This window comes from Ochotona princeps, chromosome 10, assembly GCF_030435755.1.
Source record: "Ochotona princeps isolate mOchPri1 chromosome 10, mOchPri1.hap1, whole genome shotgun sequence".
NCBI lineage: Eukaryota > Metazoa > Chordata > Mammalia > Lagomorpha > Ochotonidae > Ochotona > Ochotona princeps.
In genome coordinates this window covers 45,716,290-45,738,607 of record NC_080841.1, presented here as the reverse complement: position 1 = coordinate 45,738,607, position 22,318 = coordinate 45,716,290, and the positions used below count along the sequence as shown (strand labels likewise).

General features: G+C 35.2%; 1 protein-coding gene across 1 annotated transcript in view; it reads right to left on the bottom strand.

Moving 5' to 3' along the window:
• Positions 1-22,318, bottom strand: part of RYR2 (ryanodine receptor 2) — a 663,784-nt gene that overhangs the window by 38,463 nt on the left and 603,003 nt on the right. Inside the window, exons 84-90 of the mRNA XM_058669392.1 lie at positions 21,534-21,607; positions 12,273-12,353; positions 11,389-11,477; positions 10,012-10,140; positions 5,776-5,880; positions 3,132-3,213; positions 882-2,179 (exon numbers count right to left, since the gene is read on the bottom strand). Of these exons, the coding sequence (XP_058525375.1) occupies positions 882-2,179; positions 3,132-3,213; positions 5,776-5,880; positions 10,012-10,140; positions 11,389-11,477; positions 12,273-12,353; positions 21,534-21,607 (1,858 nt within the window). The remainder of the gene's footprint in view (positions 1-881; positions 2,180-3,131; positions 3,214-5,775; positions 5,881-10,011; positions 10,141-11,388; positions 11,478-12,272; positions 12,354-21,533; positions 21,608-22,318) is intronic.

The window sequence follows — 22,318 nt, the reverse complement described above, 5'->3', positions numbered from 1 at the left end:
TACTGTATCAGCAGTGGGCGCAGAACTTTCTGGGTTCCTTTACTCATTTCAGAAATATTCTTCTTTACTTGGTCCATCTCCTCAAATCTTATTTCTCCTCAAGAGCAGATCAATTCTCATCTACACCTAGTACAGATGCTGCTTGACTTACTATGATACTGCTTCCCCAAAGGATGCAAATTTCATGAGTTGCAAATGTATTTAGTATAAGCATGCCCAACTGACCAGACAGCCTAACTTAGCAACATAGGGTGCGCAGAGTCGTTCACCCCTGGAGCCCAGGGCACACCAAAAGCTGCAGCGCCTGCCCAGTCTCATATCAGGATTTTGATGTACAACACTAGCCTGGGAGAAGATCCAGATTCAAAATTCTACTAAATACACATCACTCTCACACAGTTAGAAGGTTGAAAAAAATTCCATACAATATAAGATGAACAATCCTTAGGACTTTGTAACATAAACCATATTAGCATTTCCATTTGCTCAACACATATAAGCTGTATTCTGTGCTGCCTACTGTATTTACCACTTAATAAGTATCTGAGTTCCTTCACATACATTAGCTCTTTCTAATGAACAAATTAAAGACATATGAAAGTAGTAACCACAGCTTGGCTTTTATTTCCCTAAAAATGTTGCACGCACAGCAACTGCCAAATGTGATCAAGTACTTAAACCTACCCTTTAATACCTTAGGGCAATTTAACAACTTGTATATAATTGGAAGGTCTGATCTGTATTCCCAAAAGCCATTTCTCCATAGAAATTCTAACATTTGACACCCGTCTAACATTAGCCTGACCTCTGGTCTCACTGATTTACTTACTGTACCACCTCAAGCCCTGAGACAGAACCGCTGTGACTGAGAGGTGAGTTACCTGAAGCTTTTCTTGTACCTCAGGAATGGGGACTGGGTTGCTCATTAGATCACTAAGGCCAGCGTTGGGATTGTGAGGAATGAGTTTGTACTGTCCACCTTCTCTCTTCAGATCCAAACCAAATATGTCTGACAGAAGGTCGCTCTCCTCAGTCAGCTCCTTTAGGTCTGTCAGGTCTTCAGAGGGCAGGCTGCTCTCCACGGGCTTCCTCTCTCCCTCCTCTCCATCTCCTCTCACCTCATCCTGAGTGGGGTCGGGCATGTTGGCTAAGAGTTCTGCAACTTTGATCTTTTTAGCACCTTCCACGAGGCTTCCCCCCAGCAGCAGGCTACACACAATGCGGAAAAAGCCCCTGAAAACGCTGGTCACAAAGTGCAAGAGGGTCATAAAAATACTCCAATAGGATGAAAAGAAGGCTGTGACCATGTCCTTCATGGTCATCTTTTTCATCTTTTTCATCTGTTTTTTTAAGCTCTTTAGACTGAGCATTCGCATGAGGGTTAAGATGTTGTACCTGAGAGCAAACAGTGCCGATCTGACCGTCAGAATGGAAAAGAAGCCCATTCTGGGCCCCTGCTCTTCAGGTCTCTCTTTCTCACTTTCTTCTTTATTCGCTGACCTCTCGTTCAAATCAGACTCTGATATCTGAGCCGCCAGCTGCATTTCAAATATCGTGTCTTCACAGAAGTTAACAAAGAGTTCCATCTTCTCTTTTTCTCCTCCTTCATTGACCACATCAAATATGAACTGTCTTTTTGACTCTTTGACCTGAGGCTTTTCCCACTGGGTTCGGCTGGACTCACTGATTTCAAAATAAACCCTCTCTATGCGTTTAGCACTTCCCATGATCTCGATGCGACCCAGAAAGGGCTGGAAATAGTTCAGTACACTCTCTGCCAGTTCCAGGAAAGTCTGTAACCGAGTGTCATTAGGCATGTGTTCCGAGAGGTTGGTCAGGAGGACAGCAACATTGAAGCCGATATCCTTGGCAGGTTCATGGAACCTTTTGACAAACTCCTCATAGTCCAGGGTTTCATTCTCATCTGTCTCCGCACAGGACAACAGAAACTCTGTTTCAGATTGTGTGTAGTGCTTATGACTCTCCATGGCTTTGTGGAAGTCCCTCTTGGAAATGATTCCCTTGCCATCAGGGTCATATTCTTTAAATGTATCAGAAGAGGTCAAATCCTTCAGTTTTAAGAACATGTCAAAGAATTTGAGTATCATCTCCACATTATTGGAAGACTCCACAAGCATATCAACCATCTGTTTGCCAATTGTCCCATTAACAACATTACCTGGTGGTAAAGCAATGGCACATTTTTCAAAATGAACTTTCCTAACAAAACAAATACATACATATACATATGTAACAGTATAGATCTTTCATAACACTGGAATTGAGGTTTTTTTATGTCCAATCTTGTGAAACGTTGTTTAATTATTTGTAGGTTTTTTATTCAAAAACTTATATGAAAGAATGCAAAACTCTACAAAGTAACATGACACATATAAAACAGCATTTGAATAAACACTGACTTTTTTTTCTTCAAAGTAATCAAACAACATGTTCAGATAAAAGAGTAGATAAACAGCTAGAGAATCCTGACCCATTTTAACAGTCAAAGTGTACATCTGTATAAATCTTCGCACTTGAGAAGTCACTATCATAGATAATATCTGATTTAATGTGAATATGTTTACAAGGCTGGTGCATTTTATAAATTCCAATTTTACATGTGAGCAAAGGGAAGATTTCTACAGTTACCTACTGGTCCATTGTGACACGATTATTAAATGTTTATACAAGGATTTCAAAAACAATTCCATGACAGCAAATGACTGAGAAGTACACTTTTATGAAGTTTCTATATCCACTGTGGTACAGAGAAGCTACAAGATTTGTGCAAATTTCTTAGCTCCTTTAATTGGTTGAGAATGGAGTGCATGCAGCCCAGTTACATAGCTCTAATCCCCACGGGTTTCATGTTTACTCTTCCTTGCTTCCTCGTGTATGCTTTCCCTAAGCAGAGTCCATACTTGTTCCTATGCACTCTTTTTGGTTTACTGTTTTACTTTGTGTTATAAAGCATTTTGTAGACATGTGATCTCAAGTTGGTGAGAAAAAGAATACAGCTGTAATGTATTCAAGCTAATCATCATATTTTAGAATTATAATTTCATTCTCAGCTCTATACACTGATTTGATAAGCATGTGCACAATGATCCTCAAGTAAAAGAAAAAACTACCTTCTAACATGGACAGCAGCATGACCACCATATCCTTCTGAAGATCCATTAACTCTTTTAAGAGCTCAATTTGACTGGAATCCTGAAAAAATTAACATACTGCCTTTAAGAAAAAATGGAAAAAACATGCAGAAAGGTCATATTTATGCTCAAAAAGATGATAAGCCAATAGCAAGCACTTTAAAGCTTTCCATATCTAAAGGGGGATACTTCAGAATTAAAGAGCACATCTTACTGTTTCCAACTCATGTTCACATTTGTAAGAACAGTATGTCTAACAAGAATATGAACACCAGCAATTGTGGGTTCTCAGTGTCAGGAAAAACTCCAGCATGCCTTCCATGGGGTGTCTTTCGTTTGCTTGAAAAGACTGCATTCCTGTCCTCTTTAAAACAAGTAATGCTTGAAGAGATAGACATGAGAGAAACTTACCTTACAAAATCCAAACACAATGTAAACAGGTACCACCTACACTCACAGTATTCAACATAGCTTATCAATTAAAGTCATCAATTTTCCATTCTTTCTTCATTAACATTTATACAGATTTTTATACTTTTTATTTTTTGCCACAAAATTCATATTTTATGTAGATGGGCTGTGTTTAAACATTTCTATGCTTATACCCTATAGGCTTATAGAAAATCTCTATATTTATAAAACAACTTGTCATCAAATTTTCATTTTTAAGAGATTTATTTATTTACTTACAAGAGCTACACAGACAGAGCTATACAGATCATCCATCAGATGCTTTACCCCCAGGTCTAGGTAAGACTAAATCTAGAAGTTTCCTCCTGGTCTCCCATTCAATGGCAGGAGCCCAAATACTTGGCCATCCTCTGGTACTTTTCCCAGGATATTATCAGGAAGCTGGATCAGAAGTGGAGAAGAAGGGACATGAACTGGCTCCTTTACGGGATGCTGCTATCACAGGTGATGGCTTAACATGCAGTGTTATAACTTCAATACCAATTTTTTTCACTTACATTTTCTACCCAAAAATCATTATGTAAAGTATCACCTATTCATTCAAATATATATATATATATATATATATATATATATATATATACACACACACATATACATATATGAAATGTAGATACTGTTGGAAAGATAGGGCTGTTTATTTTCTAAATAGCCATAACCACAAACAATGGCTAGATATACCAAAAAGTGTCAATAATATGATGTAAATATATCAGAATGAGAACACTGCTGTGAGTTTACAAATTTTGTTCATGTTGATTTCCTTGAATTACTAAAAATAATCAGCACTGCTTTGCTGTGTGTTGAGCTGCCCCCTGTGATGCTGGCATTCCAATTGAGCACTGGTTCAAGTACCCACTGCTCCGCTTCTGATACTAGGCGCCTAGTAAAGCAGCAGAAGATGGCTCAAGTGCTTGGGCCACTGAACTCATGTGGTAGATCCAGATGGAGCTCCAGGGTTCTACCTCTGGCTTAGCCCAACACTGGCTACTAGAGAAATATAGGGAGTAAACCAAGAGATGGAAAATTCTCTCTCCAAAACTCTGCCTTCCAACAAGTGAAAATAAATTTCAACATGATTTTTAAATGTCATTAGTGTAGAATCATGAGATTTCCATATTTGGCTGAAGTCACCAAGAACCAGATAATGACACACATCCTCTCCATGGTCTATCTCCATTATGGATCCTCCGAGCACTCCAGAGCAGGCTTCAATCTTGACCTCTAAGAACTGGACAAACACAGCTCCAACTGTACAGAAATATATCCCCTGGGATGACCCTGGTTCCATTTAAAGTTCTACTCTAGCAAAATTAAAGGATGATCAAAAGGTTCCTGTTGCAGATACATCTAAGGAGAGGGTCGCTGCTACCCAGTCTCTGGGGGAAGGACAGACCCCCAACTTCTAAAATCGCCAGTTAGCTGACATAACTGGCCTAAGCATACTGAAACTCAACTGCTCTAATTCATATGTCCTGATAGCCATGTCAGATCTCAAATAAACCATTAAAATTCAGCATATCAAATGGGATACATTCACTCAGTTTTTACTGAAAGCCTTTTCTATTCATTTATCATTTAGTTACAAGCTAAATGCATGTAGAAGTGAGAAAATAATATGACATTTTCAATAGGCACCTCCAAATTAACATTAAAATGTTGGAAAATGTACTGATCCCTTATTTGCTTTTCTTTATAGGTATTATTCGCTGTTTAACTCTCATGAAGTTAAACCTCCTAGAGTGCCATGTCCTGGGAAAAGATGTGTATTGATAATCTTATAAGAACTGTCTCTCTTTAACAAGAGAATTTTAATAGGCTACAAATCCATTTGCAATCATCCATAATAGGGAAGCACGTACCAGGGAACAGTACAAGGAAGTGCGCATACAAGGACTGTGCCATGTACAATGTGTACCAGATCCACTGTTTCCTTTCTCCTTTATTCTACTCCTTAATATTCTGTCTTCTCAAATTTGAATAAGGAGCCTCTATTCTCAGCTTATACAAATGTCTAAATTAAATATTACTATCAATGTAGAACAAAACAAACCAAAGGCTCTGCCCAAATTTAAGATAGCATCATTAATTTGTTGGTGATTTCAGTGTCAAGTTTGTTGGTTAGAACAGCAGTGGCAGAAAGCTCATTTACCTGTGACAGCTTCATCTGCATGTGGGCAAACACGTGAAGAAAACCCACCACTGCATCCCAGAGCCTGCTGTGGGCCAGACTCTGCTGATTGCCAGTACAAGGTCCCTGGGGCACAAGAGAAAAAACAACTTCATCAAAACAATCATAAATACAATAAATTAGTGTTTGCATATCTTAGAGCCAGCATGTTATCTGAAAATAATCCAAAATGAAATAAAAATATAAAGTAATGAAAATGCCCCATAAGAGTTTCACATGTTCTTAGAACATTTACTAGAACTCAGAAAGCATTTTCAAGGATTTTTATCTTCCATTTCTGAATAAATGATACAACAGTAACATACACAACAGTGAACAACCTCATATTTTGTGTGATTCTAATTGCTTTCATGTAGAGGAAAAGGATAGGTCCAGGTATTTTGGCTGTTAAATCAATTTGTAGTCACTACCTTGTGCTGAAAAAAGAAAAGTATAAGAATATATTTAGGATGAGTGGTAAAAAATCCTTATTTTGAATAGTAACCTAGATAATGCAATAGACTTCAATCCTTTTCAACATGCTCTTAATTGTACAGTTATTTACTTATAGTATAAACACTAATTTTTAAATATTTACTTGATAGGAGAGGGAGAAGGTACACCTCTCCACTGGTTCATTTCTCAAATGCCCACCACAGCTTGGGATGGGTTGGATTAAAGCCACGAGCCAGGGAATGTATGAGTAGCAAACACCCAATTACTTCAGCTATTACCATTGTCTCTCAGCGTCAAATGAGCAGGAGCTGGAGCCACAGTTGGGTCTCAAACTCAGGTATTCCAGTATAACGAATGTGCATTTTTAACAGGTAGAATCAGTGTTCGTACTGATATTTGTTAAAGATTAATACTTGATCATTAATTTAATCATTCTGAAATCTAAACCTAATGGAACCTGGCAAAATCATATTTTGGGAGGTCATTCAGTCAAAATAATTCTGGCATTTTGGGTTCCCATAAAATTAAGCCAAAGAGGCAGCCACCCAAATGTAAATTTTTTTAAATATTTATTTATTTTTATTGGAAAGTCAGATGTACAAAGAGGAGGAGAGAGACAGAGATCTTCCTTCTGTTGATTCACTCCCCCAAGTGGCTGTAATGGACAGAAGAACTGAGCTGATCCAAAAACAGGAGCTTCTCCGGGTCTCCCACATGGGTGCAGGGTCCCAACACTTAGGGCCGTCCTCAAAGCAGGGAGCTGGATGGAAAGTGGGGCTTCCAGGATTAGAAATGGCACCCACATGGGATCCCGGCTTATTCAAGGCAAGGACTTCAGCTGCTAGGCTACCACGCTGGGCTCCCCAGTGTAAATTTAATTGTACCCAATCAGAAATTGACAAGCAATTTACAACTGGAGAACTTATCAATCAGAAACTGACAACTAGGTCAGGGAATGTGGGCAGGAAGAGGGTAGAGTGGGAAGTATCACTATGCCCCTAAATCCGTATTGTGAAATAAGTGAAATTTGTTCACTTCATGTAAATTAAATCAGCTAAAAAAACACAGAATTCCTAATTAATTAGCAACTTTCAACTTAAACATTTTTTCCCTTTGTCCTGCCTCCAGGAATTCCTTAAAATGTTCACTTTCCATGCTCTCTCAATGCGAGGCTGAACCACCAGCATTCCAGTGCTGCCTGGTTCATGTATAGGACAATGCTGAAATAAAGCCATTACAATATTAACACAGGTGAGTTTTGTTTTAAGAAGCTTAACTCTGCTTGCTTAGCTTACACATCTCTAGTGATCTTTACTTGCCACTAGACAGTGTGTGCTGAAGAATTTCTTTATGGAGAGGATTTGTATTTTTCTCCCCCAAAAACAAACAAAACAAATCGGTAAACATTTGGCTCTGTAAACAAAATCACATTAACCATAAAAATAAATTGTGGACGTTTTATGTTGCAATAAACACAGTATATATAGTCCCTCACTTCAAAATCATTCATTCCTTTAGTCAAAAGACTCACAGAAAATTTAAATAGGAACGCATATCAAAACATTCCAGATTTTACTTTTTAACAAGTGATTGGAAGAAATGGCCACATTAAACGTAGTGGCAAGATGATGAAATGGAGCTGTTTCATCTTGGGTTTGTACGAAATTCTAAAGCTAAAGAACTCTGTTAAATTTAGAGTTTACCCTGACTACAAAAGCCAAGCACTAGTCTCAGAATTGTAAAACGTATGAATAAAAATAGATCTTTTCACTCTTAGGATGCAATGAGGTTGAAGATGAAGAAGAGACTTTGGAGAGAACTTTCAATGTACCATCTCTTCTAGCCCTAACGCAGCGGTGAGCAATGAGACAAGGGGCTTCAGGAAAATCATTAAGACAGCTTGATTCTGTCTCTTGAAGCTGGTTCCAACAAGGTCTGTTCATACCAAGTGTGATGGATCCTGGTTGACATAGGAACATGTATGTTCTTTATGATCTATTCAGGAAGGAGCCACCCCTGTCTGCCATCCCTACCCACCAACATTCTCCCCAGTCTTTTCACTCAAAAAGTGGTTTGAAAGGGTAATATTACTCCATGGGTCAACCGATCCACAGGATCTTTTTTTTTTTTAATTTTATTTTTGACGTTTTCATAGTTGATTAGAGTGGAAAGGGTCCTAGATCAGGGAAAGTAGGTGAGACCATTGTTTCCACAGTTTCTTTTCCTTCTTTCTGTATCTGGGGAAAAGGAAGAGATAAGTAGAGAAGCCACACCCAGCCTCCCAACCAATATTCCTCAGTAACCCAATATTCCCAGTGTTGAGCATGCTCCAAGGGCTCTGCTCAAGTTGTTTCAATAGTTCTGAAATGCTGTTGATCTCACAGATTTAATGATGTGGATATCATTACAAAGTCCATTGACTGATACAGTCCACCTCTGAGTCTCTGTTTGCCCAGAAACTTGCTATCACGCTTCACTGGGGTAGTTGACTAATTTGTTCTGCCCTCCTTCCTCTGCTATGGTACCAACTGTCCTCTGCAGGCTCAAATGGTCTACCATATCATCCACGTACTTCTGTGTATGCTGTCCATTGCTCTGACACGGAGAAGGCCCAGTTTTGACACATGCACTCCATTGTCAGAACACAGGTCCTGCTACTCTCCCCATGGTTGGGAGTTATGAATCATCAGTTATGGAATTATGAGTCCAAGAATATAGGAATTTGACTTAGTTTTTCAGTTTTGATTTTAAAGAAAATGTATTAGAATTATCAAATGTAACTTTTCAATATAAAATGCTGAAATAAAGTTCTTTTCTTCCAACAAGAAACAAAATATTAAAGGTGATATCTTTTATAGGTGCTGTTTAAAGAAAAGAGAATGAGTCCTGAGCAGTCATTCCATCTGTCTCTGCGGCACTTACACTTTATTAGCTTCCCTTGACCATGAGACATTCAAGTCTAATACCTATCACTTTGCAGGCTCTGGGGATACCATCTGCCTCAATTACTTAACTTTTCCTTTGCTCCCCCTTCCCACAAGATTACATCTGCTCTAATAATAACAAAACTCTAAGTATTCATTTGTTGTATCCTTTGCACAGGGCACAACAAGTAGGACGGGTAGGAAAAATTACTGACTAGGCTGTTAGGAAATAGCAAAGTTGCTGGATATGGAGGTAAAGATGAGATCTTACAAAAATCTTTTAAAAACTTGAGGTTATTATCTGAAGTTGAGCCTAAAAATATGAAACAAATTAATATAAGGGTGCAGAATATATTCCCCATGGCATTTAATTTCACCTAGTATACACACACATACACACAAAAGGCACACACAAACATACACATTAGGTTTCTGAGCATTGTTCTCTTATTACATTTCTATGAAACTTCCCTCATTTTGACCTAATTAAACAGTGGTTTTATGTCCCACCTCCTCTCCCCCCCTTGACTCATCTCTTTCTTCTCTTAAGATATATTAACTGTTTACTAATCTACCAGAAGCTGAACATACAATATCAAGGTTTATACATCTAAAGAGTCATGAATATCTCATTTGACCAAATGCTATAGCAATTCCATTGTACATAAATCCATATGAAATGCAATGTTTGATAATGGTCAATGGCAGAGAAGCTACAAAAGGGGTCGTAAGAGTTACAGACAATTTGAACACTTGACATTTTATTTTAGAGTTCAATGCCAACAAGTTTATTCTTCTTTACATTTCTTCAAACATAGAAATGCTTAAACACACATACCTGAATATACTCAGTAAGAGTGTTAAAGACTTGTTTTGCCACCTGGATAGCTTTGGAGAAATTTCGTTGCCCTTGTTCATCAATAACATCTTTCCCAGAGTAATACCAATAGAAGTCACTAATTGATTCCTGGAAAACAGATATGCTAATAACTATATTATAAAGTTATCATTGAGATTACCAGTCTTGGATTATATACAATAAGAGTAACTTAAATAACAAATATGGAAGTAAGCAAAAATATCTCTGAAGATAATCCCATGCTAAAATTTATGCTCTTAAGTATACAATACGGCAACCTTCTCCATAGACATAATTAACCACCAGAGACGACAAAAAGCAACATTTTAAACTTAAAAATCATTTTGTCTCTAATCACTTGAACTTTAAAAACAGAATTCATTAATTAATGTAGATTTATGCATTAGGTGGAGTTCGACAATATTTAGTATGTGAGCACAGAAAATTGCACAATTCATCGAACAGTATTGTGGGGGTCATAGATCCTTTATTCCAACAAAACCACTATTTCTTCAGTGAGACTGTGAACGTGTTCCTTGCTGTTGTAGCTGTCCCTGAGAAAATTAACTGCATAATTTATAAATAATTATTATAACAAATGTCAAAATTAAGATTGATCTTCAAGAACAAGATATCTCAAAAGTGACTTATACTGTGTGTCGGAGCTCTAGTTGTTAAATACAAAATATGATTTAGCTCAGAATGTAAAAATTTCTGTTTTGAGACATGACAAAATCCATAAAAATTTCAGCAATGCTGTTGGATTTAGAAGTTTTAAATTAAAGTGTGTTTCTATATACTCATAAATTGAGAAAAACAATGAGAAAGTTTGAATTTTTAGTTTCTATGACATTGTCTGATTCCTCAAAGAAAGTGGAAAACATAAAAATTCAATAAAATTCTTATTATTCAGTTTGAGATGTTAAATATGATTGTGATATCAGGCAGATTTTTAATCTAAAGTATTAAGCTGAATATTAAAATTAGTGCAAATGTTAGAATAGTTGAAAAAAAAACCCTAACTTTGAGTTATCAAATTTAATGTACAGTAACCATTGAAAAGCCTTTCTTGCTTATTCTTAAAAATATCTCAAATAAGTTTCCAGAATTTATCTATCAGCTCTAGGAACAGAATATAAAAGTGTTTTACAAAACGAAACTGAATCGAAAAATAGCATCAAGCTAAAAAATAAAGGAAGAACACTTCAATTTATAGGAACAAATAAAGCACAATGTAGGGTAATGGGACGGGGGTCAGAGACAGCATTCTGAAACACGTCAATTTAACAACTCTAGCACATTAACCCAATTAATCAATCTTTTCAAGTTTTCTTATTAATATGTAAGGCAACACACCTGAACTCGCAATAGGTAATCTACGGTAGAGATGATAATGTTGACAGTTGTATTATTACCAGTCTGAGTTCTCAGATAATTTTGAAAATCTACAGAAGATAACAAAAAGTTATTAAAGATCATTTAAAAGTTTAAAATGTGATGTTATGCAATTAATTATGTAGGCAAATGATGATGTGACTTAGTCTACAGTAATATCAAGGGTAAAGGCAGTGTTTTACCTGTTAGTTTTAATATAAAGTAGCGCACACTTTTCATAAAAAGTAGGTGACATATCTACTACAGCAATCGAATAATAATGAATTTTTGCCTGCAATGTAGCTAACACTTGTTTCACTTTCCCAAACTATCTAGAGTTTCAGCATGTGAATAAATGAAACGGATTTCCACCCTTGAGGGTACAATAATGAAATTGTTTACTCAGTACTTATTTATTCCTCAATAATAATAATACTTCCTCAATAATAATAATTCTCCGGAGGGAAGCACCAGAGAAACAAAAATAAAATTAAATGTGACTTCTGCCCTTACGGGCCCACCAGTTTGGTAAAGAGCAAGAAATATAAAAGGCTCATAGAAACTCATTGTAATAAATAATTCACTAACATTACTAAGGCAGAAATGCAGTACAGAAGACAAAACAATTATAGAAAGCTACGTATGTGTATCTTCTGTTTCCTACCACCTATTGCCTCTAGCATAAACACAATTGATAGGTATCAATGAAATGTCTATTCAAGGCCTATGAAAGCACAAAGCAATACAGAGAATGTCATAGTACTCAAGTCATAGAGATTAATGCTCATGAACTACTAGTGGATTCAAGAGCATAATGGGAATTAACAGAGTTTTGTTATTATTGATCAAAAATGCTCAACACAAACCTGAGTTGTGTCCCTCACAAAGTAGTTGCAAAAATCGGAAGAGATCACAGGTGAACTCATCGTCCTGCAGAACCTTTTCGCCTGTGGGAAGTCCAAAGGGATGAAATAGCACCAACAACCTTGGCCTGTCCCCTGCCTTGACTCCCACCTGCAAACAACTTGCATGTTGGTCTAGCATTGTTATAAACCCCAGTCACAAGTCATAGCCATTTTTCTATCTGAAGCTTGTCAGATCATGCGCTTGACAGATAGATACACATTTTCTTTGTAAGAAAAGAACATTTAAACCTTAAAACTGAGATATTTCTCTGTTAACAGCAGCATGGGCTTGGCAACATTTTACAAGATAACCTGGAGGTTTAAACTTTGTTTTTTTATTTCCTGCTTTTGAAGATCATATAATTTATATGATCTCTGTTTCTCTTACAAATGGTAAAGTTAGATTGGCTTTGTCCCTGGAAGCATGATTACATTATTCAGTGGAAAGTATTTAATGTATCCAGAAAACAGGACCATGATTTTTTTTATTATACTTAAATAACTGAATGATTTTTTTGAAAATTCTGAGTCACAAGAAAATATTTCGGAATTCATTTAAATTAACTCTCACAAGCTTGTCTATAGGGAAAAAACACAGAGAAAAGAGTGACTGGAACATTACTTTCAGAAGAAAGGGATCTCTAGAAGAGTCTTCACTCCAAGTAACAAATCAAGACAAAGACTGGCAGCTCCTGCTGTGAGAACTGACTCTGATCAAAAGCAAAAACATGAAAAGGGGACATTCCTTACTCCAGGAAGTCACTCTTCATCATCAAAATCTAAAACTACACAGGAGCAATGATGTTTACTTGTATTTTTACTGAATCACAAGTCACTTTGAAAGCAAAAACACAAGGAAAGAAACACACACATAACAGCACCACACAAATGAAACTTGATTTTAAAAACATGAAGCATCAGTGAAAAGAAAAGGTGAACATTACGAGTGTCTGCTAATCTCGTTTGGCAAGAAAAATGACAAAAAAAACTGACTAGTGAATGAATGTACTTATGTAATTTTAAAACTTTTTCACAGACTGGAAGTACTTGGGCCAAGAATGAGAACTATATGATGAACATGTGTTGAACTTAAAGTATGAACGTTCATAATGACAGAGAGCTGATGGACTTACCAGTCCGCAGTCTGTGACTTTCAAAGTGACAGGCTTCATGTAATGGTAGGGTTAGGAAGCAAAACCATTTTGAAAACTAATATAAACATTAGAAAAAGTACATCAAATCATTTCACTCATTTCCCTGTTAGCCCACAAGATATGATCATTGGTGATGCAACTAAAATCACCAAATACACAAAACAGATGTGGTAGGTGCACAATGTCTCCATAAATGGTTGATAGATCCATTTCTTGGTGATAAAGCTCATGACAAGATAGGTAAGAAAGGGAGAACAATTTAGGCTAATAAATTCTTCACTGATGCCACTAAATGTCATTGTCATTAGTCACTTTAATCAGAAGAGCTTTAAAAAATATTTATATAAAAATATGACTTGCTGATATTTATTGATTTTGTTCACTGTGAGTCAATCTAAAATATCTTTGTTTTGCAGAAAACCAAACCAATATAACATGTATACACTGTCAATGCTCACACATCCAAGGTGAAGTAAGTAGTTTTTGCTGGAAGGCAATAAAAAATGTTGACACTGAAATAAATATGCAATCTGGCTGTGCACCTAAAAAATGTTCTGCACAAAGCACATGATTTATAACAATTTTTTTTTACTGGTTGTTGGCATGCACAGAATTTCTTGACTATAAACCCAAGAACATACATATAATGTCACTTAGGTAAAGACACACTGCACACAGCAGAACAGAGAGCGGGACAGGAGACGGTGGGAGGCTGGCTGGGTTTCCACTTGCTACCAGGTGATGTCAGGCACAACCTGGGTGCTATTGCTTAATGAATACATTACTATCAAATTAAAATGCTGCCATTTCCCATGCTGCAAGTTAAGTGAAACAGTAACAGAGATGGATGATGGCTTTATGTCTGCAAGAGGTACAGGATCACAGTCTGGACTGTGATATCTGCAAAACAAATTTCATTGTGTGATGAAAACTAAGATTAATAATGAAATGAAGTTACAGATAGTTGAAAGTGCTCTTGTACTCTTCAGATATTACTTGTAATGACTGCATGAAAATTCAATGTAACTATAGTGAAGGGCATTTTTTAATAAGGGACTTATTAATAGGGATATAAACAATATGACTAGCTAATGAATGCAGTTATTTGTATTTATATTTATTTAGATGTATTCATATTTAGATTTTCTGAAAGCCACCTTAATTCTAGGGGATCAATGTGATTTCAAAATTTGACATTTTCACTTAGAAATAACACTAGGAATAACTTATTTATTTAAGCTAAGGGCAAGAGGGTAATTGTATTTTAAGACTTTTTTTGGATTTATTTTATTTTTATTGGAAAGTCAGATATGCAGAGAGGAGAAGAGACAGAGAGGAAGATTATCCATCCGATGATTCACTCCCCAAGTGGCTGCAGCAGCTGAAGCTGAGCCAATCCAAAGCGAGGAGCCAGAAGCCTCTTTGAGGTCCCAAGGCTTTGGACTGGCCTTGACTGCTTTCCCAGGCCACAAGCAGAGAGCTGTATAGGAAGTGGGGTTGTTAAGATTAGACCTGGTGCCCATATTTGATCCCCACATGTGCAAAGAAAGGTCTTTAGGCCTAAGTAATTGTATTTTAAAGAGCTAATAAAGTCAACACAGTTTAATAGCCACCATGTTATTCGCAATTAGTTTATCCAATTAATTAAAAACTTACAAATGTATGTGCTTAAATAAGACAGCCTCGTGTGTCTGTGTGTGGTGTGTGAGTGCCTGTGTGTTTGTCTGTCTAGTGAAACTGTGAAATACTCATGGACATCCCTCAAACTTTTTAGCCTATTTTCCAGATAAATTTTGGTGTAATTGTTCATAATTATTAATAATTTCCAGTAATGATTAACACAAAAATTAATGCAATAATTAAAAGCAATAACTAGCCTGCATGTTAAATACCTAATGTAGGGTAGACTCCCCAAAACTAGCATCTCCTTTGTTACAAGGTCATCTATTATACTCATAATTTAATATAAAAGTGGGATTAGTCTGAAATATAATACGAGCCAAATCAAATGAGTCCCTATCATCTATTACCCAATGTAATTCAAAAGTATCAACTCACAGAGAAAAAATCACTCTGCTGATCCTTATGAGACACTATTTTCCATAATGGCAAAAAATGAAGCAATAATGGTGAAGGTATTTTTAACTAGCAAGAATTTTATTACATGTTAGTAACTCATTATCAATGCTCAATTGCATAAAAATTTGACAAAAATTAATGATTATAACATGCCAAGTATTATGTCAACAATATTATCTCAGGATTTCATTTCAGCTTTATAATAATTTTATAAATTGTCAAATATAATCCCATTTTTGTGGATCAGTAAATAAAAAGCAAATTAACTAATGATTATCATATAGATATTAACTAATTAAAGATTGACTTGGACAAACCAGCAAAAATGAATTAAATGTTTGCACTCTTCCAGGTGCATATGAGGTGCCCAGGCTCCAACAGAAGTTTGCAGTCCAATGGAAGAAACACGCAGTAAAACAAGAAATGCCAGTGAATGCTACATGCTACACTTTCTAAACTTCATAAAATTAACCTAAGTATCTAATAAAATCTTTAACAATTATGACACATACTGCATTTTATTTATGAATTCATACTTTGCTTTCATGAACTTTAGGATTTAAGGAAAACTATTTCTAGATGTGTGATGTAGAAATTAAATTCACCATCCTTGGTTTAATTAACCTCCATCCTTACATGTCTTCCTATTCTCAGATCCCAACTGATCAAAACGAGCGCTATGTGAACACATGAAGCATGTACCAGGGATAATAGAACTACAGTGCTTTCCAGTACTTAAATAAATTAAAGTGGTTGGGGAGAAAAATCTAGCTTTTAAATGTGATTTGCAGATTATTTTTCTTGTAGTTTGAGCCTCTGCCTCTCAGCTCACATTTCTCTTGTTGAAATCCTTATGGTCCTTCCTCCATTTACTCCATCAGTATCCTAACAGAACTTCCTGCCTTCCCATTGAACTTCCCATTGTCCTAGCTGAGTCTCCCATCTTCCCATTTCCCATTCCATTTCTTAATCATTGCTCCTTCAGTTACTTTTCAAAATTACCAATCCAATTATAATACTCTTCCAATAAACAGATGAATTTCTTTAACTACAATCAAGAGTATTCTACCCTCAAGAATTCCCTAAAGTTTATCAGTATATCCTGTATCACCTCAGAGCTCCCCACTCTCACAAATGAATCAATACTGGTTACATTCATAATTTTATGTCTCAATCTGTAGGAGAGCAGCATTAATCAGCAATGAATAATTTGTTACCTATATGATAGTACATTCCACTTGAAGCATAGCCTTAACATTAATGTTCAAATTTTATTCCAGGTGAGCCATTTAACATGATACACAAAATTACTTAAATGGCTCTCCTTGACCTTGGAGGAAAAATGGGAGGCAAACTCCTTGAAAGAAGAATACATGTCTTTTGGGGTCTCTCATAATAATCTGATCAACTTCCAACAACCCCAACTTTGTTGTGATGTTACCTGCTTTCAAGCTTTATCTATACAATACTAAGTCCCTGAATCATCTCCAGTAACTAGAACACCACCAGAACATAGCAACCACTTCATTTTAAATGAGTGCTTCAAAATGTAATGCACACATGTTAAAAAAGTTCTTTGCATGTCATTAGAGGTCATTAGCCAACGTCACAGAAGAGGTTTACTCACAGGAATGGCTGAACAATGTGGGCAGAATACTAAACTACATTTCTGAAAATATTGTGAAAACTATTGGTGAGAGGCAGACAATACCAATACTAAGTGGTAAAAACAAGTAAAAAGAAACATTAGAGTATCTAATTCTTAAATATGAATTTTATTTCTTCATTTAATGTGTTACACAATGAATCCTTATTACTTTAATTTCACTGAAATTTGATGAGGTTACCATAAATATATTCATAAGGACATTAGTTCAACATATTATCACCCACAAATGGAAATTTGGTAGTTAATATTTTGGTATAGGTTTTAAAAATCAAAACATTTCTAAGAAATCAGATCAACTTCAAATTTTCACATTACCTGTAAAATTTCACATTACCTGTAAGACCACTATACAATAAACAAAAATAAAATACAGTATCTCCTGCTATATTTCAGAAAATTTGAGGTAAGGAAAACTGCATTTTCAAATTTATAATGAGTTTATAATGCAATTAAATGATTCTGCTAAAAAAATTAAAATCTAAGGATGGGATGAAATTTTAAATATTCATATAAAGGTGTTCCTTTTGAACTTCACTATTAACTAAACAAACAAATGTGAATATAAAATATACAAAAAAGGACAACATTGAGCACATCACAAATCCACCAAACATATTTGCTTAAGACTTTTTTTGCTTTTATTTTAAATGAGTGAGAGGGCCAAACTTACAAAAATAGGGGAAATTTAATAATGACAGGGCAAGGTTAAATGATACTAAAGGCAATAGAATAAGAATGTCATAAATAGTCTGAAAATTGTATATACAAACCTTCAAAAATATATAGTTCCTAGTGGCATCTTGATACCACAAAAGGAATAACCAAGAAAACTTCAACAAATTTTGAGACTTCAACACGAACTACTTGACAATAGGTTGATATTCTAGATAGAGCAAGCTACAGTAAATGACAAAAAATAACTAGCTGCAATTGTGGACACAAAATCATGAAAACTTTGAGAATATCAGGGGGAAATATTTTGGATCATGGCGTCTCTGAATTAAACATGAGAGGCACGATGCTTGTATTTCCATCTTCACCCTGTCAATTAGTCATGAGAGCCCTGGGCAAGCAAGTAACAATTCTGTCTCTTGTTCCTTAGCTTTAAAATGGGATCGAAACTACTCTCAAGGGTTATTAATTCGTGCACATGGTATAATTTAGATTTAGGCCAATAAAGACAAACAAATAAACATTGATGTTTCTAAACAAAGAAACATTAGATTTGGCAGACTATTTTTACTAGCACTACCTTCAATGCTATCTGGGCCTCAACGACATCAAATATAAATCTCAGTTTTTCATTCTTTTCTGTTTTCCAACAGGGATGGCTTTTTCCCAGGCAGGTGTAAGCTTTTAACTTTTTATGGAATCTAAAAGAAAAGAATGTCTTCTTAAGTAAATTCCTAAAAAAAATTACTTGGCCAAAGGAAAGTCTGTATAGTTCTGGGAAACATTACTGATAATGTTCTTATAATAGACTTCTTGATTAGGTAATAGTATATAATCAGAAAGTATACATTTTAATCTAGACAGCTGCATTAACATACAGGGTCTGGCCAAGTGTTTGTATAAAACTAAATTAAAAAGATGTTTATGTTGACACAAAATAATTTTGGAATCCATTCCCAGTAGACATATGAGTAATCTCCACAAGATTCATGAAAAATATGCGTTATGAAAAAAATTCTCAGACTCCAATTCTTGAATAATCCTCCCTGAAAAAACTGTGCTTTAATTTAGTTTTCCATGAAAAGCACTCTTGTATCAAGTGCTGTTCAAAAATGTCATCACTTTTTGGTTATTCCTTTAAAGGCTAATTTGAAATGTTAATGCCAGAGTTTCAATTCTATCCATTTGAAAAATAAATTGTTGCTCTCTCTTAATGTTCCTTGAATTCAGTATGAATACTGAAAAATTTTTAAAAGAATTATAGTTTGTTATATTTCCAAAGAAGTTAAGAAAAACCCCGTAGAAATCCCAATACTTGGTAGGCAACTGGAAGAGCACACTGAGAAACTACTTCTCCTGGTCATCTTTCACTCAGTCACTGATTTCCTGTGCACCAGTAAGTGCAGCCATAAAGCCACAGTGTGTTCAAGACAAGAATGCCACAGGGAGATGAGAACACACATTCTAACAGTCATTCATTCACACCACATCACAAAGAGTAGGATCACCAGAACATACTTTTAAAGAAAGACATACAACAAAATAAATACATAAACAAAGTAATGCCTGTTGGCCCTTGATAACTAGTAGATTTATAACCGTACATCCTCATACAAAGTAAGAAAAAAAATGGAGAAAAGCTAGGTGTGTGATTTTTTTTAATAGCAGGATGCATAATGACAGAAATGAAAGTCTATTTAATAAATAAAATATCTATAAAAGGAAAATGCACATAAACTATTACTATAAAGTCGCTACACAAAGCTAACAAAAAAAAAAAGAGCAAATAAATAAGAGGCAGCTCATTCTTAATAATTACCACGCTCATGAGTGATGACTGAGGAAGGAAAGATAATATATTTACAGTAGTCGAAAGAAAAGGAAATAGGGAAAAAGAAAGAAGTTGAGATTTTCTTTTGCAGTTTATAATGAAATAAATACAAAATGTGTTAATCAATTTGGGCAAATATCATTTTTTATGTTGAAAAAGAATTCACAAATTAAGCCAATCTATCTAGAAGGATGTAAATAAGTCTTAAATGGTTAGTCTTAGTTATTTCTTTCGGGGACTCCAAAAGATTATTATCATCTACACCTGGCTGACAAAGGATAAGAAGCTGTACAAATACACGTGTGTGATTGTTGTTTCTTTGTAGGACTTGTTGTCAGTGATTAAGAATGATCAATGGAATTCTGCTGGGAAATGTTGAAATATTAGGTAATAACAGTGGAAGAAAAATTTGATTTCTAATTCCGAAACAGGAAAGTTAGACTTTGGAAAGAATTCATTCACGCTTGGGGTATTTTCATCTGACCAAAGGCCAAGAAATTCCAAGAGATACGAGGGCTAGGCAAGCACTGTGTTCTGAGGTGGGCAGTGACTGAGTTTTTTAAATGGATTGTGAGATCTACAGGCCAGAAAACCAAAGTTTCTAATGATGCCAGTAACATTTCTTAAAGGCAGATAACTGAGTAACCATAAGATTTATATCAAATTACTAGATCTAAACATTTGAGTGTTAACTGGAAAATAATAGAAGTGCCGCTTAGCTCTACAACTATTGAACTGTGTATAAATGATTAAGATACAGCAAAAATTGTATGTTTTTTTCCTATTCTTGAGAACAAAATATACATATATAAAGAGATTAGTTAAGTATTATCTATTTAAAGAAGCAAAAAAGGTAATGTTTTATATATCTATGGTATATATATACCACATTTATTTATATAGACTACAAATGACAAATGTGAAGAATTTTTTTGATGTAAGATTAGTGTCATAAAAGTCCCAACGTTCTAAAACTAACATTTATAAGATAAAAACTAAAATAACCAGGCCAAACAAATGCAAATAAACAAAAAGGCCTTACTAAAACTGAAGTAGTTCTAATGGGAAAAAAAAAGAAAGAAAACAGACATAAACAACAAAACAAATTAAACTAAAAATATTTTTTAACTAAATAAACAATTCTAAAATGAATGGGCAGCACTGGTTTTTTTATTTTTAAGTACATTGTATGCTACCCTTTCTAGTTTATACCCACACATATTAGCAGACAGAAAAATTCTATGATTTCACATTTTAATATCTGGGGCACATGCAAATCCAGTAATCAGAATTATTTAAACACGAAGCTTACTGTATCTTATTTTACTAAACAATCTGGACTTGTAAAGACGTACAAACAAGTGAGAGACAGAGAGGGATAACTGTTCTAAAGGACCTAAAGGGCCTGAAAGAATTACTGCCCTTAGGAGACAGAATCTGAGAATCCAAAAGTTTGTTTAAAAAAAAAAGTCTGTAAAAGTGACTAAAGAACTCTATTTTCTTAATTGCTCCTTGCATGTGCTTTATTCTTTAAAAGTAATTCTCTGATAAGGTATCTTCATTCCTATTACACTTTTACTCCTTAGTAAAAACCAACTAAGGGAAAGGCAATTGATATTAGGATAGACAAAAAGCATTTAATGACTTAGGTGGAAGGTCATTTTGGGGTATGATCGTGTGTATCAATTCCTAAATTTCCAATGAGTCATATGATACTTCTGAAATAACCCTGTGCCTCTGCTTGCAAAGTAATTTATAATTGATTCATTTCAGGGAAGAAGAGGGATAGATGATTCTTTTAATGAAGAGATTAGTACCTGATCCTTCCTCTGTCACCATTCCAAGTCCTTCAGCCTTGTTTTGTCGTTCAAATGCATTTAGGTCAAGTACACTAAAGTAACAAGAGAACAATATTTAGAGGACTAATAGAACATCATATTTGGTCAGGAGAGCAAATGCACAAAAGAGTGTCAACCAAATGTTAACATATCCTGGAAACAAGCCCCAATTCAATGCTTACCAGTCACATTTGTACAGTAACATTCTAGCACTCACAGGTTTCAACCCAGGAAGCATATCGTGAAGTTAGTAGACACAGAATAAAAGTAATAATGTTGTTGTAGCTAAAACAGTCTATCATGTTAAGTATCTGCCATGTTGTCTAAATTTAAATCAGGTTAAAAAAGGAAATGATTATCACAATATGGGGGGTGGGAAACAAAAAATTTGCTAACACTTTATAAAATGAGAACTATCCTACTGGCTCCCAAACAAAACAGAGGGGTTTTTTGTTTGTTGTTTGTTTGTTTTTCAGTATTTTCAATTAAGCAGAATATACTTGAATTCACCAAAATCCTTATGTAGGTACAGGGAAGACTATTTTTGTAAACAGAAGAGTATGCAGACTCTAATAAAAAAGCTTACTATTTGATGTGATATCGACACTTCAATTATAGTTTGGTTGTGTCTTGTTTAGACACTGATGTTTTAAATTCTTCCATTTCAGTAGAAAGCTATCTTTTCACGTCTGCCAGAAGTTTAGTGATTAAATACTTAGAAAAGGTCTATGTGGGAAGGTAAAATCATGTAATACAGTGCCTGA